This window comes from Lissotriton vulgaris, chromosome 11, assembly GCF_964263255.1.
Source record: "Lissotriton vulgaris chromosome 11, aLisVul1.2, whole genome shotgun sequence".
NCBI classification, from domain to species: Eukaryota; Metazoa; Chordata; class Amphibia; order Caudata; family Salamandridae; genus Lissotriton; species Lissotriton vulgaris.
Genome location: NC_141699.1, coordinates 611,011,890 through 611,032,798, shown reverse-complemented (window position 1 = coordinate 611,032,798; position 20,909 = coordinate 611,011,890). Strand labels below are relative to the sequence as shown.

General features: G+C 43.0%; 1 protein-coding gene across 3 annotated transcripts in view; it reads right to left on the bottom strand.

Moving 5' to 3' along the window:
* Positions 1-20,909, bottom strand: part of U2SURP (U2 snRNP associated SURP domain containing) — an 835,376-nt gene that overhangs the window by 615,602 nt on the left and 198,865 nt on the right. For all 3 annotated transcript variants that reach the window (XM_086943721.1, XM_086943722.1, XM_086943723.1), the window contains one exon: positions 1,767-1,861. In XM_086943721.1, coding sequence (XP_086799847.1) covers positions 1,767-1,861 — 95 coding nt within the window. The remainder of the gene's footprint in view (positions 1-1,766; positions 1,862-20,909) is intronic.

Genomic DNA, 20,909 nt, shown 5'->3' with positions numbered 1-20,909 from the left:
TGGAACCGGATACCATTGCGTCCTTTCACATTTTTGTATAGTGACACTATTTTAAGGTCCTGATAAGGTCGGAGCTTTGAATAGATAAGTTGTTGTAGCACCCTTAATCACGCTTTCTGCAGGGTGCCTCGTGTGCACTGGTTAAATGTTTGTTTGAGCTCTTGACCTTTAGGCGGATTACGCCAACGCCTTTCGACCTTAAAGGGAGGACCTATGTGGTGTTTGTATAGAAGGTCTTCTTTAGGGCCATATATTCTTTGGGGACACATGTTTTCTGGAGGAATGAAAGGTTTCTTAGGGTAAGTTCTAGATCCTGCCTGGAAATGGATCTCTTCAGCCTCTTTGCAATGGTGGCTTTAGAGTGCCTAGCTTGGGTTTGAAACTTGGGTGAATAGTTTGTGGACAGGAAATTCCAACATGTACAAAGTCTGATCCTAAGTGAATAAAGAACGTCAGAACAGGATAAAAATCAACTGAGATTTCCTTGAGCTAACAGGCATTGAAAGCTAGGCACCAGATCTAGATCTGAGGCGACAAGAATATAAGTGATAATTTTTGGTTTCTCAACAAAAATACAAAAATGTATTGCTATAGCAACCTGTCAGAGCGAGATATGCATTTCCTTCATGAGTGGAGAAAGAGAAATTAAAGCGGATTAGGGGCCATATGTATCAAGCAAATTAGCATTCGCAAAGGCCGAAATGGTATGTATGACACATTTTGGCAGCAAAATAAGGAATCGCAAAATTTGCTATTCCTTATTTTGCGATTGCACTTAAGGAATCGCAAATTGTGCGATTCCTTAAATGCAATGTATTAACGGAAAATTAATGCAAAAATGCCCATAAGGATTCGCAAATTACCACCAACTTCTAGTTGGTGGTAAGTTGCAAATTCTTTTAATAAAGCAATTTATTTAAAATCCAAAGGTACCATATGACGCTCATACAGGCCCTTGGGGCATGTATGGGCGCCATATGCCAACACATGTCATTTTCAGGGGTGCAGCAGGGTGTTCTTGTGACACCCCTGCACCCTTGAAAATATTCCTAAATTGCGATTAGCTAATTGCTAATCGCAAATTACCCCTTCATTCCTATGGGCCTCCTGGCCCATTGAAATGAATGGGAAATTTGCGATTAGCAATTTGCTAATCGCAATTTAGGAATGTTAAGGAATCGCTAAAAAGAAGCGATTTCCTACATACATACCATTTTGCGATTTCTAAATAGCGATTCCTTAAAAATCGCTATTTAGAAATCGCAAATGGTCAGGATGATACATATGGCCCATGGAGTTTTGAGCGAAGGTTGGAGTTCGAGAGGGCAGAGACAAACAATAAAAGGCTTCTATATTTTAATGTGTTCCTGCATCTGCTAGTGTTCTCCTAATTCAAAGGAGGTTTAGCTTTTAGGACTGAAGGGCATACACATTCAAGAGTAAGTCAGTCACCAGGTGTTAAACTAGAAAACAGCCAGTTGTATGAAAGTAAGACAATTTGACTTTTTATGCATTACACAGATGGTTTAGTCGCAGAAACGTGTAGGCTGGCCAGGACGTAAGGTAAACTGTAGATGTCTGCCTATATACACCGTACCAGGAGCCAGTATCTATTTACAAGTCCGATTCATTATGAGCTACTTCCAAATGAGATTTTAAAATGGTAGTTCATAGTTTGTAGTGAGACGTGCATGCAAGGACACCACATCTTCCTTAGAAGCATCAACTGTTTATGACACAAAGCCTGGATAAAAAGGACTGCATACCTGAACGTCTCGGACCATCTGAGTCAGATGGCGGTGGTTCGAATCGACTCGGTCTACCCTTCGTTTTATAACGTTCATCACGTTCTTCTTGGATCCTGCAAAGAAAAAAAAATCTAAATAACATACTAACACTTTTGATATTTGTGGACTTAAGTATGGAAATCCTAATAAAAATAAAAGCAAATTAAAAAAACCTTACTAATGTTAATCTAAACCAATTCTGAGTATATCTGACAATAATTATTGTGTTATCTGATCACTGTCAGACCAGAAACGTTTTGTTCTGATATTGCTCATGAATTAGAAATCCATTTCATAAACAATCACTGGATGCTCTCAACTGATCTAGCTCGAAAATAGAGAAAATATTAACTTTATAACCACTAATAAAAATACAATAATCAAAAGGTAACTGAAATAAATTGGAATTAATACACCAACAATAATGTAATTATGATGATTAATTGTTTGGAGACCTCCAAGGATACCTGCAGTACTATATAAATCCTATCTACGGCATGCCCTCAAAAAGCAAACTCATGGCAGTCACAGAAAAAGCCTACCTACCTGCAGCAACAGTAATGGAGTTTAATGTGTAAAAGACACTTACATCAATAAGAGTATTGGCTACTTTCAGAGACCAAAGTATAAGTCAGCCCACATAAATATGATCATTGGAATGCAAAAACCCACACCTTTAATTCAACTGTTGGGATTCATGATTTATCACTTACATTCAAAATCTTCTGAACACCTATCCAGTTGGATCCCAAGACAACAAATGTTGTACCATAAAAAGTCTACCAGTAACAATCAGAGCTCCTTAGGTGTAAGTAATGTAAGAATATGGTGCAAATAGCAATCTTTTGCAGTTCAAATATGTAATAATTGGTGTCAGGGGACTATTTTCAAGCTAAATGGTAAATTACTGTTACATATGACCTAATTGGCATCCTTTTGTCTTTTTTTGTTTGGAATTCAAAAAAGTTCTCCAGAATGAATCCCCTAGGATAACAACACATTTGCCGGTTAAGTCATGGGGTTTTCCTGATCTAACCTCTCCGACATATCTACATTTTTTTCACTAAAATCTAGCAGGTGGATTTATTTAAAAAAATACAAATTAAGCAATCAATCAACCATGAAGGAAACAAGCAGATAAACTGAAAGTAGACCTAAATGACTCATCTTCAACAATAAATTCTCCAAAAAAATGCATGAAGATCTCGACATTGTCTTTTGTCCCTTCAAATTACCAACCACAAGCCATAACCCCATCCACATTTTCTGCAGGGTGTCCGTTTCAGCAACTGAGTATAGTAAATTCAAATTCAAAGACTTTATTCGGTTATATCACATAAATAACCATAAAAGCTCATAAAATCACAACATTAGTAACAATCATCACAATAAGTAAGTCTAGTAGCAAAGGCAATCACCATACAGTCTACAAGGGTAAGGATGTGATCTATGAAAGATACTAAAGCTGAAGAATGGGGATATATTCCTCCTCTGAAATACATTTTCATGGACTCCTAAGCTTTGAAAATATTACCAGAAACATTTGTTTAAACTTGAAAGCATTGGGCAAGACACCTAATTCAGTGAAATGAGGTATTAAAGACCGCTCACCCAAAGAAATTGGTGTTCAACAACAACAAAAAGTATAGTTTGGTAACCATATGAGGTCATTTCTTCTCAGTGTTGATGCTTTCAGGCCCACTAAATTAATCTGCAGAGCTATATCAATTGTACCTCCTTCAAGAAAGAAAAAAGTTACTCATTCTTGGAGTAGTGTGTTAGATGTTAAGTACAGTTGTTACCAGGGGGAATTAGGAAGATCAGTCAATACATGATGCACTGAGCACTCCATCCTTCCTAACCATGAGACTACACTGTATATCCCCCTCAGGCATCCCAAACTCCACAGCCACCATTTCAACCTTCCCTCACCCAGTTTCAGCCACACATCACTAGCTTCAAACTTCTTTCTCTTCCTGCTGGATTAACCTCTGCTAATCAACAAGGACGATTCAGATACAATAGATATATAGCATTTCTTCGAGATCAGCGTGGTACTTTCATGGAGTCATATAAAATATAGGAGGCCCCCTTATCTTATGGGTCTGGGACCAGGGGTAACAATGGAGAAAAACACACAATGGCCCCTATGGGTGACCAAAAAAGTGGTCTTATCTATATAGGGATGCCCTACCTTTATCAACAATACCAATCTCACAATAATTCAAAACTACCATGGAGTGAGAAAGCACATACATAAAAAATAGCTGTTCTTGTGAACATTTTAAACACTGTATGATTATGTTTTCTGATTGTGTTTTTATCTAACTCAAATTTTTTAATATAAATGAATGTATTGTTTTATTTTTGTGATTACGATCATACAACCAACTTCTTTGAATAAACGCACAAATGTATAATTTAAAACATTTCTCTTTCTTTGCTTAACTTTTCAAAATGAGGCACTAAAAGTACTGTCTTACACATGACCATTAACTATACCACTGTGCAAAAATATTTGGGTAACAGCTATTTTTTATGTATGTGCTTTCTCACTCCATGGTAGTTTTGACTTATTGTGAGATTGGTATTGTTGATAAAGGTAGGGCATCCCTATATAGATAAGACTACTTTTTTGGTCACCCATAGGGACCATTGTGTGTTTTTCTCCACTTTCATGGAGTCTACACAAGACATTACTGTGAACTCTAAATCATCTATTTCCGAGGAATAACTATATAAATTCACTCTTGCAAATTACTTTTTTCTACAGAGTTTGAGAATACAGGTAATGTGGCCATCTTCGATATCTAAACTGCATTACCTTTTTCCAGCTCTGGATTGTGTACCTGTTTATACAACACCTGCTGAGCAGTCTTTCATCAATAGAATGAACTTCTGGGTGTTTTCTACAGATGTTTGGTAAAGGGATACAACATAAGCATTACATTACAAGAACGAGTATCCAGCATCGGTCCTAGAAGGACCCTAAGCATTGCTATGGTGAAGAAGTGATTTCCTCTTAGCCTTGTGGACGTGATAATGGTGCCCCATAAACTGCATAACAAGGATTGTGTTGGAACAGGCACTTCCATGCCTGGTTCTGTTTCCTCTAAACTGCTTAATATTCTCCCCCCAGCAAACTTGACAATCTCTTAGCCAACTGGAGCAGTTCAATAGCAGTACCCAGGAGCACAGTCAAACCGCTCGAATGAGGGGTACCCAAAGTATATTGCCAACCATTATCTGGATGGGTAGTGTTTAGCATCGGGATATGAGGTGGCTGGTCGTAGTGTAGCTGATTATTGATCAGGGCAGCAGGAGTTTTCATTCAAACACCTGGTGGGGGGCTGTTCCTCCCTGTAAAAAGCTGGCTCTCTCTATATAGTAAACCAAAAAGATGTACACTGTGTCCAGGTAACCCTTATTGGTTTACAGAGGCAAAAATGCCAACACTAAATGCTCTCTTTTGTGGTAGCATGGATGAGCAGTTTATGCTTATCAGAGGTCATTTGTTGTCCTCACAGAGTCAATAAATTTGCCACATCCTCAAAGAAAAAATCTTAGACTAATTTAGAAAAATAACTTATCTTTATATAAATTTTGATACCAATAACTTCGTAAGCTAAGAAGTACTTTTTAAATAATTCATTTCACAGCTAAGTAAAATGTTCTTTTAAATGCGTCTTTATGTGCAATGCTTGCCTATAGGAGAACATATAGGGTATAGAGGTACTTGCAGTAGGTTTGTGGGGGTTTCCTTCAGGACCTAATGTGGTAGGGGGATAAGGTCCAGCAGTTAGAGTTTACCTGCTCTGGGGTGCCCGCAGGTCCAGAGGTGCTTGTCGGGCTGGCAGCCTTACGCGCTACACCAAAGAGGGGGGGGAACCTACAAGCAGGCTGCAGAGGAGAACTGGGGGAAAGTCCGGGAGCTCTCAACAGGGGTCTTCGCTCACAAGGGTTTTGGGAGCAGTGCAGAGCATCAGTGTCTATTCTTGAGAACCCAGGCCGCTCAGTGCAGAGTGGTTAGGTCAGCTGGGCTGGTACATCGTAGTACCTTAGGGTGTCGGTCTTGCAGGCTAAGGGTGCAAAAATCAGGACAGCTAGCTACTCTGGAAGTAGGCCACTGCAGTGCGGGCGTCCATCAAAGACTTCTCGGTCTCAGAGCTGGTGGAGTCCAGATTAGACTCAACCAGGCTTTGGTTGCTGAAAGGAGTCTGGTACACTGGGTATTGGTGCTATGCTGCTCTGGTTGGTGCTGGCACCCTCTCACTTGGCAGAAAGACGGGTCTAACCTTCCAGGGCACATTGACCTCTTCCTGGGTGGCTGCTGCATTGGTACGACCAAGGAATTGCAGCATGGTATACCGGACTCTGCTGTGTTGGTGCCTGCTGACTGCAGAGTAGTATCTCCTCTACTCCAAAGGTTATTGCAGGCAATTTGCAAAGGGCTGGCAGTCTACCGGGGTTCTTGGTAGAGTTTTAGCTGGGGGGGGAAGAGTTGGTTTCTTGAAACTGGTGCAGGCAGGTAGGGCTTGGCATGAACGTCCACAGCAAGTCTTCAGTTCTCATTTTAGAGGCTATTCTTTGTCCTCTTCTTCTGGGTCAGTCAAATCACTCTGACATCAGAGGTGCCACCTAAATACTCAATTTAGAGGTGTTAAGGGGAGTGACAGGTTTATGGTGACTATAGCCATACCTCTGACCCAGTGAACTCAATTCCACCAAAACTAAGATGGTGGAGATCTAGTTTTTGTGTTCCCATCAGGTACCCAGCATTAGGGGTACAACTGGCCTGACAGTGAAAACACCTACTGGCTAGCTAATTTTCCTGCCTTTCCTGTCCTTGTGCCAAATAGGCGCAGAGCAAGGGGTGCCATTTCCTCAGTCTGGGGGAAACCGGAGTTCCCCTTCACAGTAACAGGCGGCAGAGGCCTTTGAATCCTACTGCCATAATATGCTGACTCTTCCGGCCGGAGCAATCATTGTTTTAGCCCCTCAGAGCGTGGGCTCTCATTTGCAGGGGGTCAGAAACCGGTCTGCGGTGGCGGGTTGGTCGACATCAGTCAGCCAGAACACTTCGAGGTTGGTAGGTTTTCAGAGGGTAGCTCTAAGGTACCCTCTGGCTACATGTGTTAACAAATTCATCACTGGAATCAGTGTGGGTTTATTATTATGAGATGTTTGATACCAAACAGCTGTAATTTCAGTGAATCCATCATGTAGCTGGGGAACTTGTAAAGACCATTGACAGGGACATATGCTCAAGATGGTTTCACTCAAGCAGATATAACCTAACATGTATTATAAGCAGGGCTCCCAGTTTTATGGTATTTATTTTTTGCCATTTCTGTCTGTATTTATCCTTATTTATTTTTGGGCATTTTTTCTGTATTTATCCACATTTATTTTTGCCACAAGCAAAAGTAGCACGCTACAGCTAGTATTTATCCTCATTTAATTAAATTATCTGGGACCAGTCCATAGCAAAGTAGTATTAGTCACGAAGCATTTTTGAATGAAAAATATATGGAGAGCTTACAAGAGGTGGTGCCAGGTTCAAGAGCAACTTTATTCTCCCAGCCAAAAACACGAGGCAGTGCAGAGGGGAAAATAATGCAACAAATAATGCAACCAAAAATTGTGGTACAGAAAAAAAATCAGAAATCATGGCAAATATAATGTGGCGATGGAGATAATTTTCTTAGCTAAGAGTGTTAAACTGTTAAAGAAACAGTCAAGGAGCTAGAAGGAAAGTGCTTGAAATGAGTCAAAGGCAGGGGGTTTCCCTTCATCGTCCAAGTGTTAAAGATATTGTGAATTTTGATTTAAATGTGCCACAAGATAAAGTTCAAATGCTATGTTGTCCACAGAATTGTTTCCCCTCTTCCTCAATAAATCAAATACCACGAATACTGTGGAGGACTAGAAAGATTAGATTAGAAATAGCTCTTCCCCGGAAAACAAGGTAGGGTATAGCACAGAAAAATCCAACTACCCAAATACAGCTTTGGAGCTGGGAAACGTTTTAAAATCGTAAAAGAGTTTTACGATTTGCAGAGTCAACAGCAGAGCGAGAACAGGGTGATCACAGGCAATGTCGAAGAAAGAAGTGCAAATCTTTACATCTCGTGTAATTCTTTACATTATTCAATTGTAAAGAAGTGAAATCCCTAGCATCTTACATGATAAAGGAGGACAGAGGATACGATTTCTGACTCTGGTGCTGCCAGTTCATACCGGAGGGGAGAGGATCCCAAGGCTGCCACGGGACAGACTGTGGTTTTCTCGGGGTAGTGTCCAGGCTTTTATCTCTTTTGTTTCTAGGGATACTGTGAAGCCGCCATTTATATGTTCCCTGAGAGGACATACTTAGGGGGAATACACACACCTTTCCAGTTGAAATGGCGGAGGGCTGGAGCAGAGCTCATTTGAAAGGCAGAGTCCTGATCTTAACACACCCACTCAGTGACGCTTCAATCTCACCAGGATTGGTTTCAGGGGCACGGCAGTAGGTTATTAAAAGACCCTGATTAGAAGGAATTTCCAGCATCAGGAAAAGGGGCGTGGCGAGAACTCTAGACGGCACAGCAGCGCGGCAAAATGTGCTAGTATTTTGCCGATTTTACATATGAATACAGACAAAGGAAAAAAAGTTTTCCGTCTTTATTCATATGTAAAAATCCGTTTAAACGGAAAACCGGGAGCCCTAATTAAAAAAGACACCCTGCCTTAGGGTTGTAAGGCCTGCTGTAGGGGTGACTTGCCTATATTACATGCAGTGTCTGCAGGCATGGCACACAGGAGGTGCGTTATGTTGGGTCTTCACTTTAGTCTGCAGCATGTCACGTAGCTTTCAATGGCAGTTTGCATGAGTATGGTGAGATGGCCCTTGGGGTGGCACATTACATGCTGCAGCCCATCGAGACCCTCTTTAGACTGCCTACCCTAGGTACCAGGGGTACCATTTACGAGGACTTACAGGTGGTGCTAAAGGGTTTGCCAATTGGGGAAACAATTGCACAGTTTTAGGGAAAGAGACCAGACACTAGGGGCCTGGGTAGCAAGAACCCAGTACACGTCTGTCAAAATGTTCTCATTTACCAGACAAAAGTGGGAGTGACCATGTCAAAAAGGGGCACTTTCCTACACTCCCCTGTAATAATTTGACCAGTCCCCCATAAGTGGCAACCTCGCCTTTCCTTCTGTCTGTAGTATGTGTGGCAAGGAATCAGTGTACAGCCAGCTGGGTCCTTCTTAGACACCATGTTTAAGGACACAAAATGGTTTTCTGATTAAGACGCATTCCGTACAGGGTAACATAAAAATACTTCATGAGCTTTGTTAACGACTCGTTACCTAAAATCTAGGGATGTAGTGGATTGTGAGAGCAATAATCCCCTACACTGTAGAAGAGGTTTAGCTGCTCTTTTAGTCACCTCTCCCTGTATATATGTACAACACCCGAGCACACCATATCATTATTTCAAATATCAGTATTTTTCTAAGAAAGTCAATGTGATTTCAGCGTCCTGTATGTTCTAAATCCAAGAAAATCTCAAAGGAAAGTCCGAACAAATCTTAGGTTGAGATCTTTACTATCCACAGTTCACATAAGGATAGACAGCAGCCGACGCGCGTTTCGCCCGCAGGGCTTTTTCAAGGCTATTTGTTCGATATTCCAAGCTTTTATAGTTATGTCAGTCTTCTCTTAAATGCGCACTCTTCATCTTAGATGGATGGAGTGGAGTCCCCCAAAGATAGTCGCATAAAGTAACTCTTGATGTTAGGACTTGGAGTTCCTATTATCACTCATCAATATGATAGTTGTGGCCCCAATAGATAAAAGCTTGCATTCTTCCAAAATCACCATTCGGTTTTGGGATTCAAATCCATCCTATATAATGTGTAAGCCTCTCGAGGCTTTGTGATGTGCGGTTCAAAATAAGCAAACCCATTTGTTTCACATGTCACCTCTCCCTGTAGGAAGGTGCCCATTTTTTTATAGTTATCCCTAAGGTATTGCCAGATAACTGAACCTAACTTGACGGAGTATGTCCTGGGTCGGTGCCACTGAGGTTCCCAGGGCCTGAGTTCTTTCCCAAAACTACCTTTGTTCCCACAATTGGCACACATGTGGGCCACATGTAAGTCCCTTGTAAAAGGTACCCCTGGTACCAAGGGCAGAGTGACCACAGAGGGCTGCAGCATTTTTTTTATAATGCCACCTTTAGAGACCCCTCACCTAAACACCCACATATTGGCATTGCAAAATGCGTGTTTTGGTCCTGACCAAACTGAAGAGTCGAAACAGCACTCATCCCTGGGTGTCCTGCCCACCAGCGCTGCCTGTGGCATGGGCAAGTCACCGCTCTAGCAGGCTTCACAGCCCTAAGGCAGGGTCCACCATACCAAAGGTGAAGGCACAGCTACATGAGCAATATGCCCCTTCAGAGTCTGTGCAATACAATGACATTGTAAGTGCAGTGAAACCATTTTGGAGTACATGGGCTGGGGAGTTTGTCAAAACAAACTCCAACACTCCATGATGACTTTACTGAAGACTGAGAAGTATCTTATCAAATGTCTCAGCATATTAAACACACACGGATACTAGTGATGAAAATGCACTCGGAGGGCATGTTGGAGATGCCCCATGAAAAACTACTACTTTCTAGTGTTTTGGCTGACTGGTACCCGCCAGCCAGCTACCACCACCACCACTAGACAGGTTTCTGACCTTGTGGGGTGAGAGCCTTTGAGCTCTCGGAAGTCAGAAACTAAGCCTGCTCTGGGTGGAGGTGATTCACACCTCCCCCTGGCAGGAACAGCAACACTTGGTGGTGAGCCTCAAAGGCTTTCACCTTGTGATGTGCTGATTTGGGCATATCCAACCATTTTGAATTTGAGAATTAAGACCCAACAGAAACATGGATGTACCCCTCTCCCCAAAGCGAGGAGGCACCCAAAGGGGGTAGTCACCCTAGGTGACAGTAGCCATTGGCTACTATGCCCCAACCTCAGTAACACCCTTAGAATTAGTATTTAAGGGCTCCCCTGAACCTTGTTGCTCAGATTAGACAACCTGCGAAGAAGGGCCAAAGAGAAGTGCAGCAGTGGAGAAGACAACAACTGGCTTGGCCCCGGCCCTACCGACCCGTCTCTTCCTCCAGCAACCATGCTCCAGGAAACTGGCGTGGTTCACAGCTAGCAACATTCAAGAAGCCCGGGGACCCGTGCGGTCTTCAACAAAGACTCCTGTCTCCCATAGACACCGGATTTGTCTAGAAGGAAACCAACACAAGGACTCCAGATCCAAGCGGATCCACGACACTTGCACCACTCTACACCCACCACCCACGGCCTGGGTCCAGGTGGCTCACCGATCCAGTGAGGTCTCCCCTGCGATCCTGATCTGGGAACCAGTGTTGGAAAACCTCTCCTGACCGTACCTCGACACCGGCAGCCTCAACCGGAAGGGTCCCCCAACCAAGACCTGATCTGGTGAGATAAACCAGGCTCCTGCAGCCCTCAGGCCTAGGAGTGCCCAACTAACGGTGTCCCAGCATCCCCCCACTATCCAACTTACCTCTTCAGTAGTGGGATTCATACAACTAGACTTCTGAACAGAGCCTGCAGCCCTTATCCGCAACCGAGAATCTCTGTGCACACCATACCCCTTTTTGATATTGTTTATACAGAGCAAGCCTCCTACACTTCCCCTTACTGCTCTCAACCATGTGGCTAGACAATTCAGGCAATACAATCATATCACCTGATGATTCAATAAGCCCTGATGAAGTTCCCCTTGAAGAAATGAAACGCGTTGGTTGAGGGTGGTTTACTATTGAACTTCCTTATTTATTTCGAAAGTTTTATATAGCGCGAACAAGACCCTTACGGGTATCAGAGTGCTTTACAATAAATGTGTATAGGTATAACAAATCAAAAACGAATAAGCAAAACGATAAGACACGAAGCACAGGACGAACATTATAAGTAAAGTAGAGCGCATTACAACAAAAGTGTATAGGCATACCAAAAACAATAGAATAAAATAACAATTTGAAATAAAGGACTATTTTTGATACCACACAGGTGCACCTCCACTTAATAGCAATCAATCTGGATCTGGAGCAGAGGCGTCACGCAACGGCTGCCGCTGGGGAGTATTGCGCAGCACCAGGATTTGTTGGGACTAGCTTGAGGTGCAGAGCTAGGAGACTGCCGTTGGACTTGTGGATGTAATACACAACAAACTATCTTGACCAGGTCTGACCAATCTGATCCAAGCTACCTGAATGTAAAGGCCACCAAGATCAGAACAGTTGACAAAGGGGCATCGACTCCTGATTGGAGAAATGTTTAACTTCAAACTACATTTGCACTTTAGATGGACCTGGAGTGTCACTGCAGTGGTAACAAAACAGTCAGGAAACAGTTAGGTGCAGCAACATTATGGGTCAAAACCTGCTTAATCGGTGCTCTGGACTTAAGCTTTTGACAGAGAAACTAAAAGACACACAATTGATGGATTGAATACAGAACAAATCAAAACATTCTCCCCAGTCATAAGATCTGGGTTAAATCCGTCATTCTTTTGCTCACTATGCCACCCCAATTTAGACCTGGCCATATGTAAATCAATCTTGACCCTGTGCCTCTTGGGAACAGTCTAGCACGAACTGCCAAGCCAGGTCTTCCCTGGACCGGAACCAAGCACCTAGGACCGGTTTCAAACTAGCAGATGTTTCCAATAAAGCCCTGTAACTCGAGCTTGGTGGAGAAACAAGCTTTGCCAATTAGGTATTTTTGTATCTACAAGTATCAGTCTAAGAAAATTAAAATGCACCACATAGAGAGCCAACGTCACTAAGAGCAGAAAAATAAACAACGCTGTCCACTTTATCCTGATCTACATCCATTTTGATCACATGGACGTACATAAAGTTCATTCTCAAAACAATGGCCAATATGTATTTCTGTTATCCCCAGAGAGAATGAATAACAGCTTCCATAAATAAACCGAATTACTCAAGCAGCAACACAGGACTATGTTTTGAAGATTTAGAAGACTTCCCTCAGTTGACTAAGTGAGCGGAGCGAATGTGGCACTTACAAATGAGACGAAGATAGGTTTGTTTTTTAGTAGATAAATAAAACCTTGGAGTCACAATGTCATAATTGCAAGTTTCAGAAAAGCAATGAGCATTTTCACTGTTTATATATTCATTTGACTAAAAACTCCTGTGTGAGTTTCCCTTTCCCACAGTGATGTGTTCATCACAATCTCCAAAGCAGGAGTGAAAGAAGGACTTTTAGATCAACAGTTGCCTATATTTTGAATAGAACAATTCACCAGGCCACATGCATTAGGAAAACCATAATTCTCACCTGGAGCAAAAGCCTACTCTTATACAACACTCAAAAAAAATGCCCTGCAGTGGTCTATCTCTTATCAGAATACCTTCAGAGTCTCTTCCTAAGGAAGGAGCTAAGATAGTCCGAGTGGGAAGTTGAATTGTATCATAAATTGAAAACATCCTATACAACCTAGTCTTTCTGCTTTTATCAGGTGTAGAAAAGTGCCCCTTTTTTAATGGTTACCCCCCTAACTTTGGCCCGATACCTGATGCAAATATGACTAAATGTGTGCTGGGGTCCTGCTAACCAGACCCCAGCACTTGTGTTATTTCCCAAAACTGTACTTTGTACCCACAATTGGCACAACTCAGGGGCACATGTAAGTCCCTTGTATAAGGTACCCCGAAGACTGTTGTGACCAGAGCAGGGCAGGCCCCGGAGAGCTGTAGCATGTATTGTGCCATGCTCAGAGAACCCTCACCGTAACCCCCCACCCTGCCATGACAAGCTGAGTGTTTTGGTGCAGACCAAACTGAAGAGTCAACATGGTACACATCCCTGTATTCCCTGCACACCAACACTGCCTGTGGCAAGTGTAAATCACCCCTCTAGCAGGCCTTACAGCCCTAAAGGCAGGGTGCACCATACCCAGGCGAGGGCACAGCTGCAAGAGCAATATGCTCCTACATCTGTACCATTCACAGGCATTGGAAGTGCAGTGAAGCCATTTTAAATGCATGGGCTGGAAGTTTGTCACCATTTGCCAACCCTGGTGTTGTTCCTGACTTGCTCCCAGCCATCTGTCATCACCACACAGGTTTTTGAATCACTGGGTAGAGAGCCTCCGCTCTCTGGGTCTGAGAACAAAGCCTATCCTAGGCAGAGGTGTCATGCATCCTCCCCTAGGATGGGCAGGGTCCTCAAAGGAGGAACTTCAAAGGCCTGTCACCTAAGTTAGATGCCCCAGCCTTTTGCGGTACAAAGAAGAGAAGGTCCAAGTTACAAATCAATTAGTTAACGAAATAAGTTCTGTATTACACCATACAGACAAATACCACAAGTTAATTTCACCGAATGTAACTGAATAATTCTAAAGAAGGAATATACAGTATTCAAATTTCAAATTGCATTTATTTACGCAATGATTTACTTCCGTAGTTTGTTCAACATATGTCTCATATATTCAACAGAATGACTTCAATGTAATTGTGAATTCATTACATTTAGAGTGCTCTCAGTGAGCAAGGGAAGTGCAAAAGTTGTGAGGGACTGGGTAAAGGTGGTGTGACATTTTAAGAACATCGCGTTAAAATAAAAAAACGCCTTTACAATCAAAGTAGTATAGAAGTTCCCAAATTACATCACACATAGGTTAAATAAATTCTTTTCTTTGAATCCTATGGTGTGTTAGGTTGGCGTTGTCTACGTTTCGACCCCCGTGTACGCTTAAGGGTATTCATGCCTCATGTTGGGGTCTTCGTCAGGACAGTGAATAGAGAGCCTATAAGATAATGCGACATACAAGCGGAACTCACTAGGTTCTTCAGAAAATTAAGATTGAAAAACTTTTTCACCAATAGACCATCAACTGCCATGACGGCTTTCACCAATCTACGACCCCCCTCAACATTCATGCCTACCATGGCATCAGTCTCTCATAAAATATTGACATATGAGAGTGTGGTACTGAGGGACGTCCTGAAAACATGTGAAAAAAGATCATATGTGAAACATAACATCAGCGCGGGTGAACGGACAGCGTTGGACACGCTTAAGAACAACAAGTTAGTGGTGATTAAACCGGCTGACAAAGGGGGATCCATAGTCATGCTGGATGTGGAGGATTACAAGACTGAAATCTACTCTCAATGAATGGATGGGATCAGCTGCAGACCGGTAGTACGAGACCCCACGAAGGAGACAAGGACAGAGATCCTGGCAATTACCAATAAAGCACTAGAGATGGGATTCTTGACTAAGAAGGAATTTGAATACCTTAACGTGGAACAACCTAGGGTACCACCTATATATGTACTACCTAAGGTACACAAAAACCCAGTCAAACCGCCAGGACGGCCAATCATATCTGGTTGCGGATCCCTCTTAGAACCGCTCTGTAAATATGTGGATGTATTTCTGAAACCACTAGCTGAAGCAACCCCTACTTACCTCAGGGATACCAGGCAAGTCATCAACTTAATTGATCAGACCCCCTTTAATAAAAACAGTCAAATCCTGGTGACAATGGATATTGTCTCATTATACACCAGCATCCCACAGAGACCTGCATTGGAGTGTATAAAACGAGTTCTACAAAAGCGGGAACAACCGGCAGGGGTCCCAACTGAATTCATTGTTGATCTACTGGAAATTGCAAGACCAAAAACTTCTTTGTTTTTCAGAATAAATTCTACATTCAAAGCAAAGGAGTTGCAATGGGCGCTGCCTTCGCCCCGGATCTGGCGATCCTATTCATGTTTGAATATGAACATCACTGTATTCTGTCACAAGACAATCCATACCGAAACATGATTTCCACCTGGCATCGGTATATAGATGACGTCCTTATGATATGGACAGGCGAAGAAGATTATCTACATGCCTTCATGGAATGGCTGAACACCCAGTCGGATGACATCAAGTTCACAATGCACATCAATAGGGAGTCTATCGATTTTTTTGATATCAGCATAAAAGAGATGGAAGGGTACCTCTACACCACCCTCTTTAGGAAACCTTCGGAAAGAAACTCCCTCTTAAGATATACGAGCCATCATACTAGAGGACTAAGAGGCAACCTACCCTACGGCCAATTTCTCCGCATCCGGAGAAATTGTTCTCTCAAAGAAGACTTCTTTAAAGAATCCAAAGGTCTCATCAATCGCTTGATAGACAGGGGGTATCCGAAGCGCCTCGTAAAAAGATCCCGAAAAAGAGCATGGTTCCAAGATAGATCAACACTATTGGTGCCCAAGGCACGCACAACATCCCATGAGCGAATGATCTGTGTAACAACCTATTGCACAAAAAGTAATGAAGTAAGAATTGTCAACAAACATTGGGATTTGATTGCGGACACTTCAGACAGCCCCGAGCCACCGATGCATGCTTTTAAAAAGGCAAAAAGCATAAGGGATCACGTTGTACGATCATTGCTGGATACACCACAGGCACCGACTATCCAAAGACTATGGAATCTACCAGAGGTGGTAGGCCATTTCAGATGCACAAAGTGCAAAGCATGTCCAACATGTTGGGAAACCAAGCAAGTAATTTACAACAACCTCACTGTAGATCTTAAGTCTTTCACAAACTGCAACACAAGTGGAGTGATCTACGCAATTCTATGCCCATGCGACTTGATGTACTTTGGACAAACTCAACAAAAGGTGAAAAAACGAATATTTCAACACTGCAGTAGGATTCGCTGCTCAACGGCTGGGGCACCACTTGTGATCATTTTAGGGACAAAAACCACACCCCAGAATACATCAGATGGGTGGTACTTGAAAAGATCTCCCTGGGACCACGAGGAGGCAATCTGAACTCCATTTTGAATATCAGAGAATGCAAATGGATGCATAAATTCAAGACTATCAATAGAGGGCTCAATGAACTAGATGCCAATTTTGCCCAAATGGCGGGTCTAAACCCAGAATAAGCACTCTGTCCCACAGACTTGTCCCATAGACCTGATTACGCACAACATAGGGGTTCCAAATTGAGTCAGTCCCCTCTTTGCCCTAGTCCCAAAACATGATCTATACCTGCAACTTCATCAGACAGGGGTAGTATTGTCTTTACTAAGTGTCATGTTAAACATTGGGGGTTAATCACATTTTTCAAGCTGTATGTTTTGTTGCTAAATATACTATATACGCTGTCCGAAACCGATATCTCTATTTTATCGCACTGTATAACCTCTATTGAAATCTATGTGTTCCTAACTATACCAACCGTGATTCCTGCTAAGTGTGTAATTCTTTCAGATTGTAAATTGTATTATTTCTTGTCACACATGTCAAACTTTGCTCCATATAGAAACACTGCTCCATGTGCCAATACCCCAGCGTAATTTTCAGACCTTACCGGCTTCATGCCCCATTCTTGCTAAGCCACAGTTCAAACTCATTCGAGAGAACTTAATCTTGCTTCAGTCAACCGACTGAGACCTTATTCCCTTCTATATTAACAACTGATACGAATCTTTGTACCAACTCCCTCGCAGCTTTTCAACCCAACTTGGTATCTTTGCAGACGCTCCCTCACTCACGCGTCGCGTGGTGACAGGGCGTTCTGTACCACTTGCCCGTGATTGTAAAAAGAGGCTCGCCTGTTCTGGACCAATCAGCATTCAGCGGCGGCACCGTGAGCATCCTTAGATGCATCGAGGTAGCTACGAGTGCTGTCGGCGGCGGCTGCACGCCGAAGAGGTAAGAAATCTACGGGAATCCAGCATGCTACTCAGGCTCCGGTAACGCCAACCAATTTATCGGTATACCCGATCCTTATCTTCACGCATTAACCGGTATGACAACTCACGGAAGTGTAACTTACTTTTCAGCCCCGTGGATTACCAACTAATATATCGATACATCTGATACTCACTTCCACGTATTAATTAAATTCGGCCTAATATTTGTTGTAGCCTTTTAATAGCATGTAATACTCCATCTTAACCAAGTGGCCCATTCTTGTTAATTCCCCAGAACGGTGCACGCTGCGCACTGAACCCAAGGATTGATCATTGAAACCACACGTGACACGGTGATGTCAATTCTCCAATGAGGAATATTGTCCAAGTAAGTCTTCCCCAGTTTATTTTAATTGGTGGATCTTGGCTCCACAGCCAACTACAGTCCTCTGAGACTTTTTCTCCCGAACTTATGTATTCTAGAACTTCCAGGAGCACGCCCAGGCCCACTCAATGACGGTAAAGATGGCGACCGTCCTTTGATGTATGTAATCTCTGCATCCTTTCTTTTATTTTAAGACAGTTCACCACACAGCAATCTAACTTTAGCCTTCTCATTATCTTATAGGCTCTCTATTCACTGTCCTGACGAAGACCCCAACATAAGGCATGAATAACCCTTAAGCGTACACGGGGGTCGAAACGTAGACTACGCCAACCTAACACACCATAGGATTCAAAGAAAATAATTTATTTAACCTATGTGTGATGTAATTTGGGAACTTCTATACTACTTTGATTGTAAAGGCGTTTTTTGATTTTAACGCAATGTTCTTAAAATGTCACACCACCTTTACCCAGTCCCTCACAACTTTTGCACTTCCCTTCCCTTCCTCACTGAGAGCACTCTAAATGTAATGAATTCAAAATTACATTGAAGGAATGCTGTTGAATATATGAGACATAATATGTTGAACAAACTACGGAAGTAAATCATTGCATAAATAAATGCAATTTGAAATTTGAATACTGTATATTCCTTCTTTAGAATTATTCAGTTATATTCGGTGAAATTAACTTGTGGTGTTTGTCTGTATGGTGTAATACAGAACTTATTTCGTTAACTAATTGATTTGTAACTCGGACCTTCTCTTCTTTGTACTGTTTCATGGACCCAGGTCCTCGAGTTCTAAGGGCCCACCCCTTTATAACTCACACCCAGCTTTTCGCTGCCATCAGCAACGGGCTCCCACTGGTTCTGCCCCTGAGTTTAGGTGCAAAAGCAAACAGAAAAACCGTATCCAGGAAGAGAGATGTGCCCACCTTTGCCAACCCCACTCCTCAAGTAGGGGAGGCAAATTGAAGGCCCTCTCCCAGTCCCCACCATCTTGGAGATAGGGGGATCCCTCCAAATCAGGAATAGGCCTTTACCACCCTCCCACTAGCAGATGGCACACTAGGGTGTGTAAACACCCCAGGGAAGGGACCCATTGGTCCCATCCTGCACACCCCTGTAACGCCCCTAAATCTAGTATTCTGGGGCACCCCTGTACCTTGCCTCTTCAGATCAGAGGTAAGAAGAAGAAGGACCAAAGCGTTGTGTTGCGGAAGAGGAGGCGGAGGAGGAGGAGGAGAAGGATGACCACTTCTTAGGCCCCAGCCCTTCCGGCCTGTCTCCTGCTCTGAAACCCCTGTGAGATGAACCAGGTGTGTTCTTCCGCCAGCAGCCTCCAAGAACCAGTGGGACCTGCCCTGCCTTCCAAAAGAACTATGATCTTAGTGGACACCGGATTTGTCAAACACCAAACCAAACCAGGACTCCAGATCGCGAGTCCTCCCCACTCTGCACCAGACGTATGTGGACCAACGACCCAGCAAGGACACCCCAGTGATCCGGACCTGTGTTCCAGCAGTGGACTCCTCCCCCGGCACCTCCTCGACGCCTGCAGCCTCCTCCCGAAGGGCCCCCCGACCAGAACAAGTGAGAAGAACCCAACACGAAAGGACAATCCTGCACCCCCAGCTCCTGAGACTTGAGGTGCCCAACAGACGGTGTCCTGGTGTCCAGCAACTCTTCAACTTCATCCTCCCGTCGTTGGTTCCCTTCACCAGTCTTCTGGCTCCAGCATGCTGTTCTTTGCCGTGACCGACATTCTCAATAGGAAAGCATTGGGCTCAGACACCTCCTGGGCACCCTGCACCCGGTCACCCATGCGCCGCTGGTGGTGTGGACTTGGTGCCAACCTGGGACCCCTTTGCTCTTACCTTAACCCCAGGAGCTTGACTCTCGAGACCGAGAGGCCTGCCCGTGAGCAGCCCCTAACCGAGGTGCACCATTACCTAACATTGGCACCCTGCCCTCTGAACCCAGCAAACCCTAGTAACCGCCGCTGGTGGTGCCCTCGAGTGCCAACCTAAACACTGGGGAACCTTGGTTCTACCACCCAAAACTCCAACTCTGAAACTGTTTACTTACCTGTAAACTTAACACTTTGTTTTGTTTCTCCATAGGACTGAATGGTGGGTTGTCTCTGAAAATTCTATTGTTGAACTGTCTGGTACTGCATCAAAAAAGTAACTTAATGCCTTCACCACAGTTAACCGGTTTATCAAGGTACTGTAATGCTTACACTGAGTTAGGAGTGTGTTTCATTCCAAATGAGAAAAGCAATCACAAAGTAATCCAGTGTAATCTAAGAATAATTTTAACAGTTTACCAATCGTTTCTCGACTGCAAAACTAATCTAAATGTTCCTACCAAACCAGTATTCACTGTCTTTTCAAAAGTAACATTGTATGAGGAGTTTAACTTGCCTGCTACAAAGTAAATCTTGGTTCTAGAAATAAAACAACAAAATAACTTTGTATGCAAACAATTGGTCTGGATTCAGTCTTTGCATGTGTGACATAATTTTTTGTCTGAGTGTGGACAACAAATGCTTAACACTACCATCTGACCAGCCTTACTGATCAACCACACTACCACAAGAGAGTAGGGTATTATCTAATTTAGCCTCAGCTATACCTTTGGGGATCTCCTGGACTCGGCACACTATACCTTAATTTGGTATTGTATATACAGAGCCAGCTTCCTACATCGGGTAATCACAAAATGAACAGGTTGGAATAATTCAACTTAAATAATGGTATAATCAGTAAAAAATACTTTCATAAACAGCTCGGTGTTACTATATCACATAACAATTTCAAACATTTTACTGCAAATGCAGGACAATTTGGCAAGATGCAGCAATCCACAGAGGGAAAAAAAGTAATGCTGAAAACGATACTACTAAATTGAAGCAGACTGCAAAATGAAATGCCCGTCATCTGCAATTGGTTAA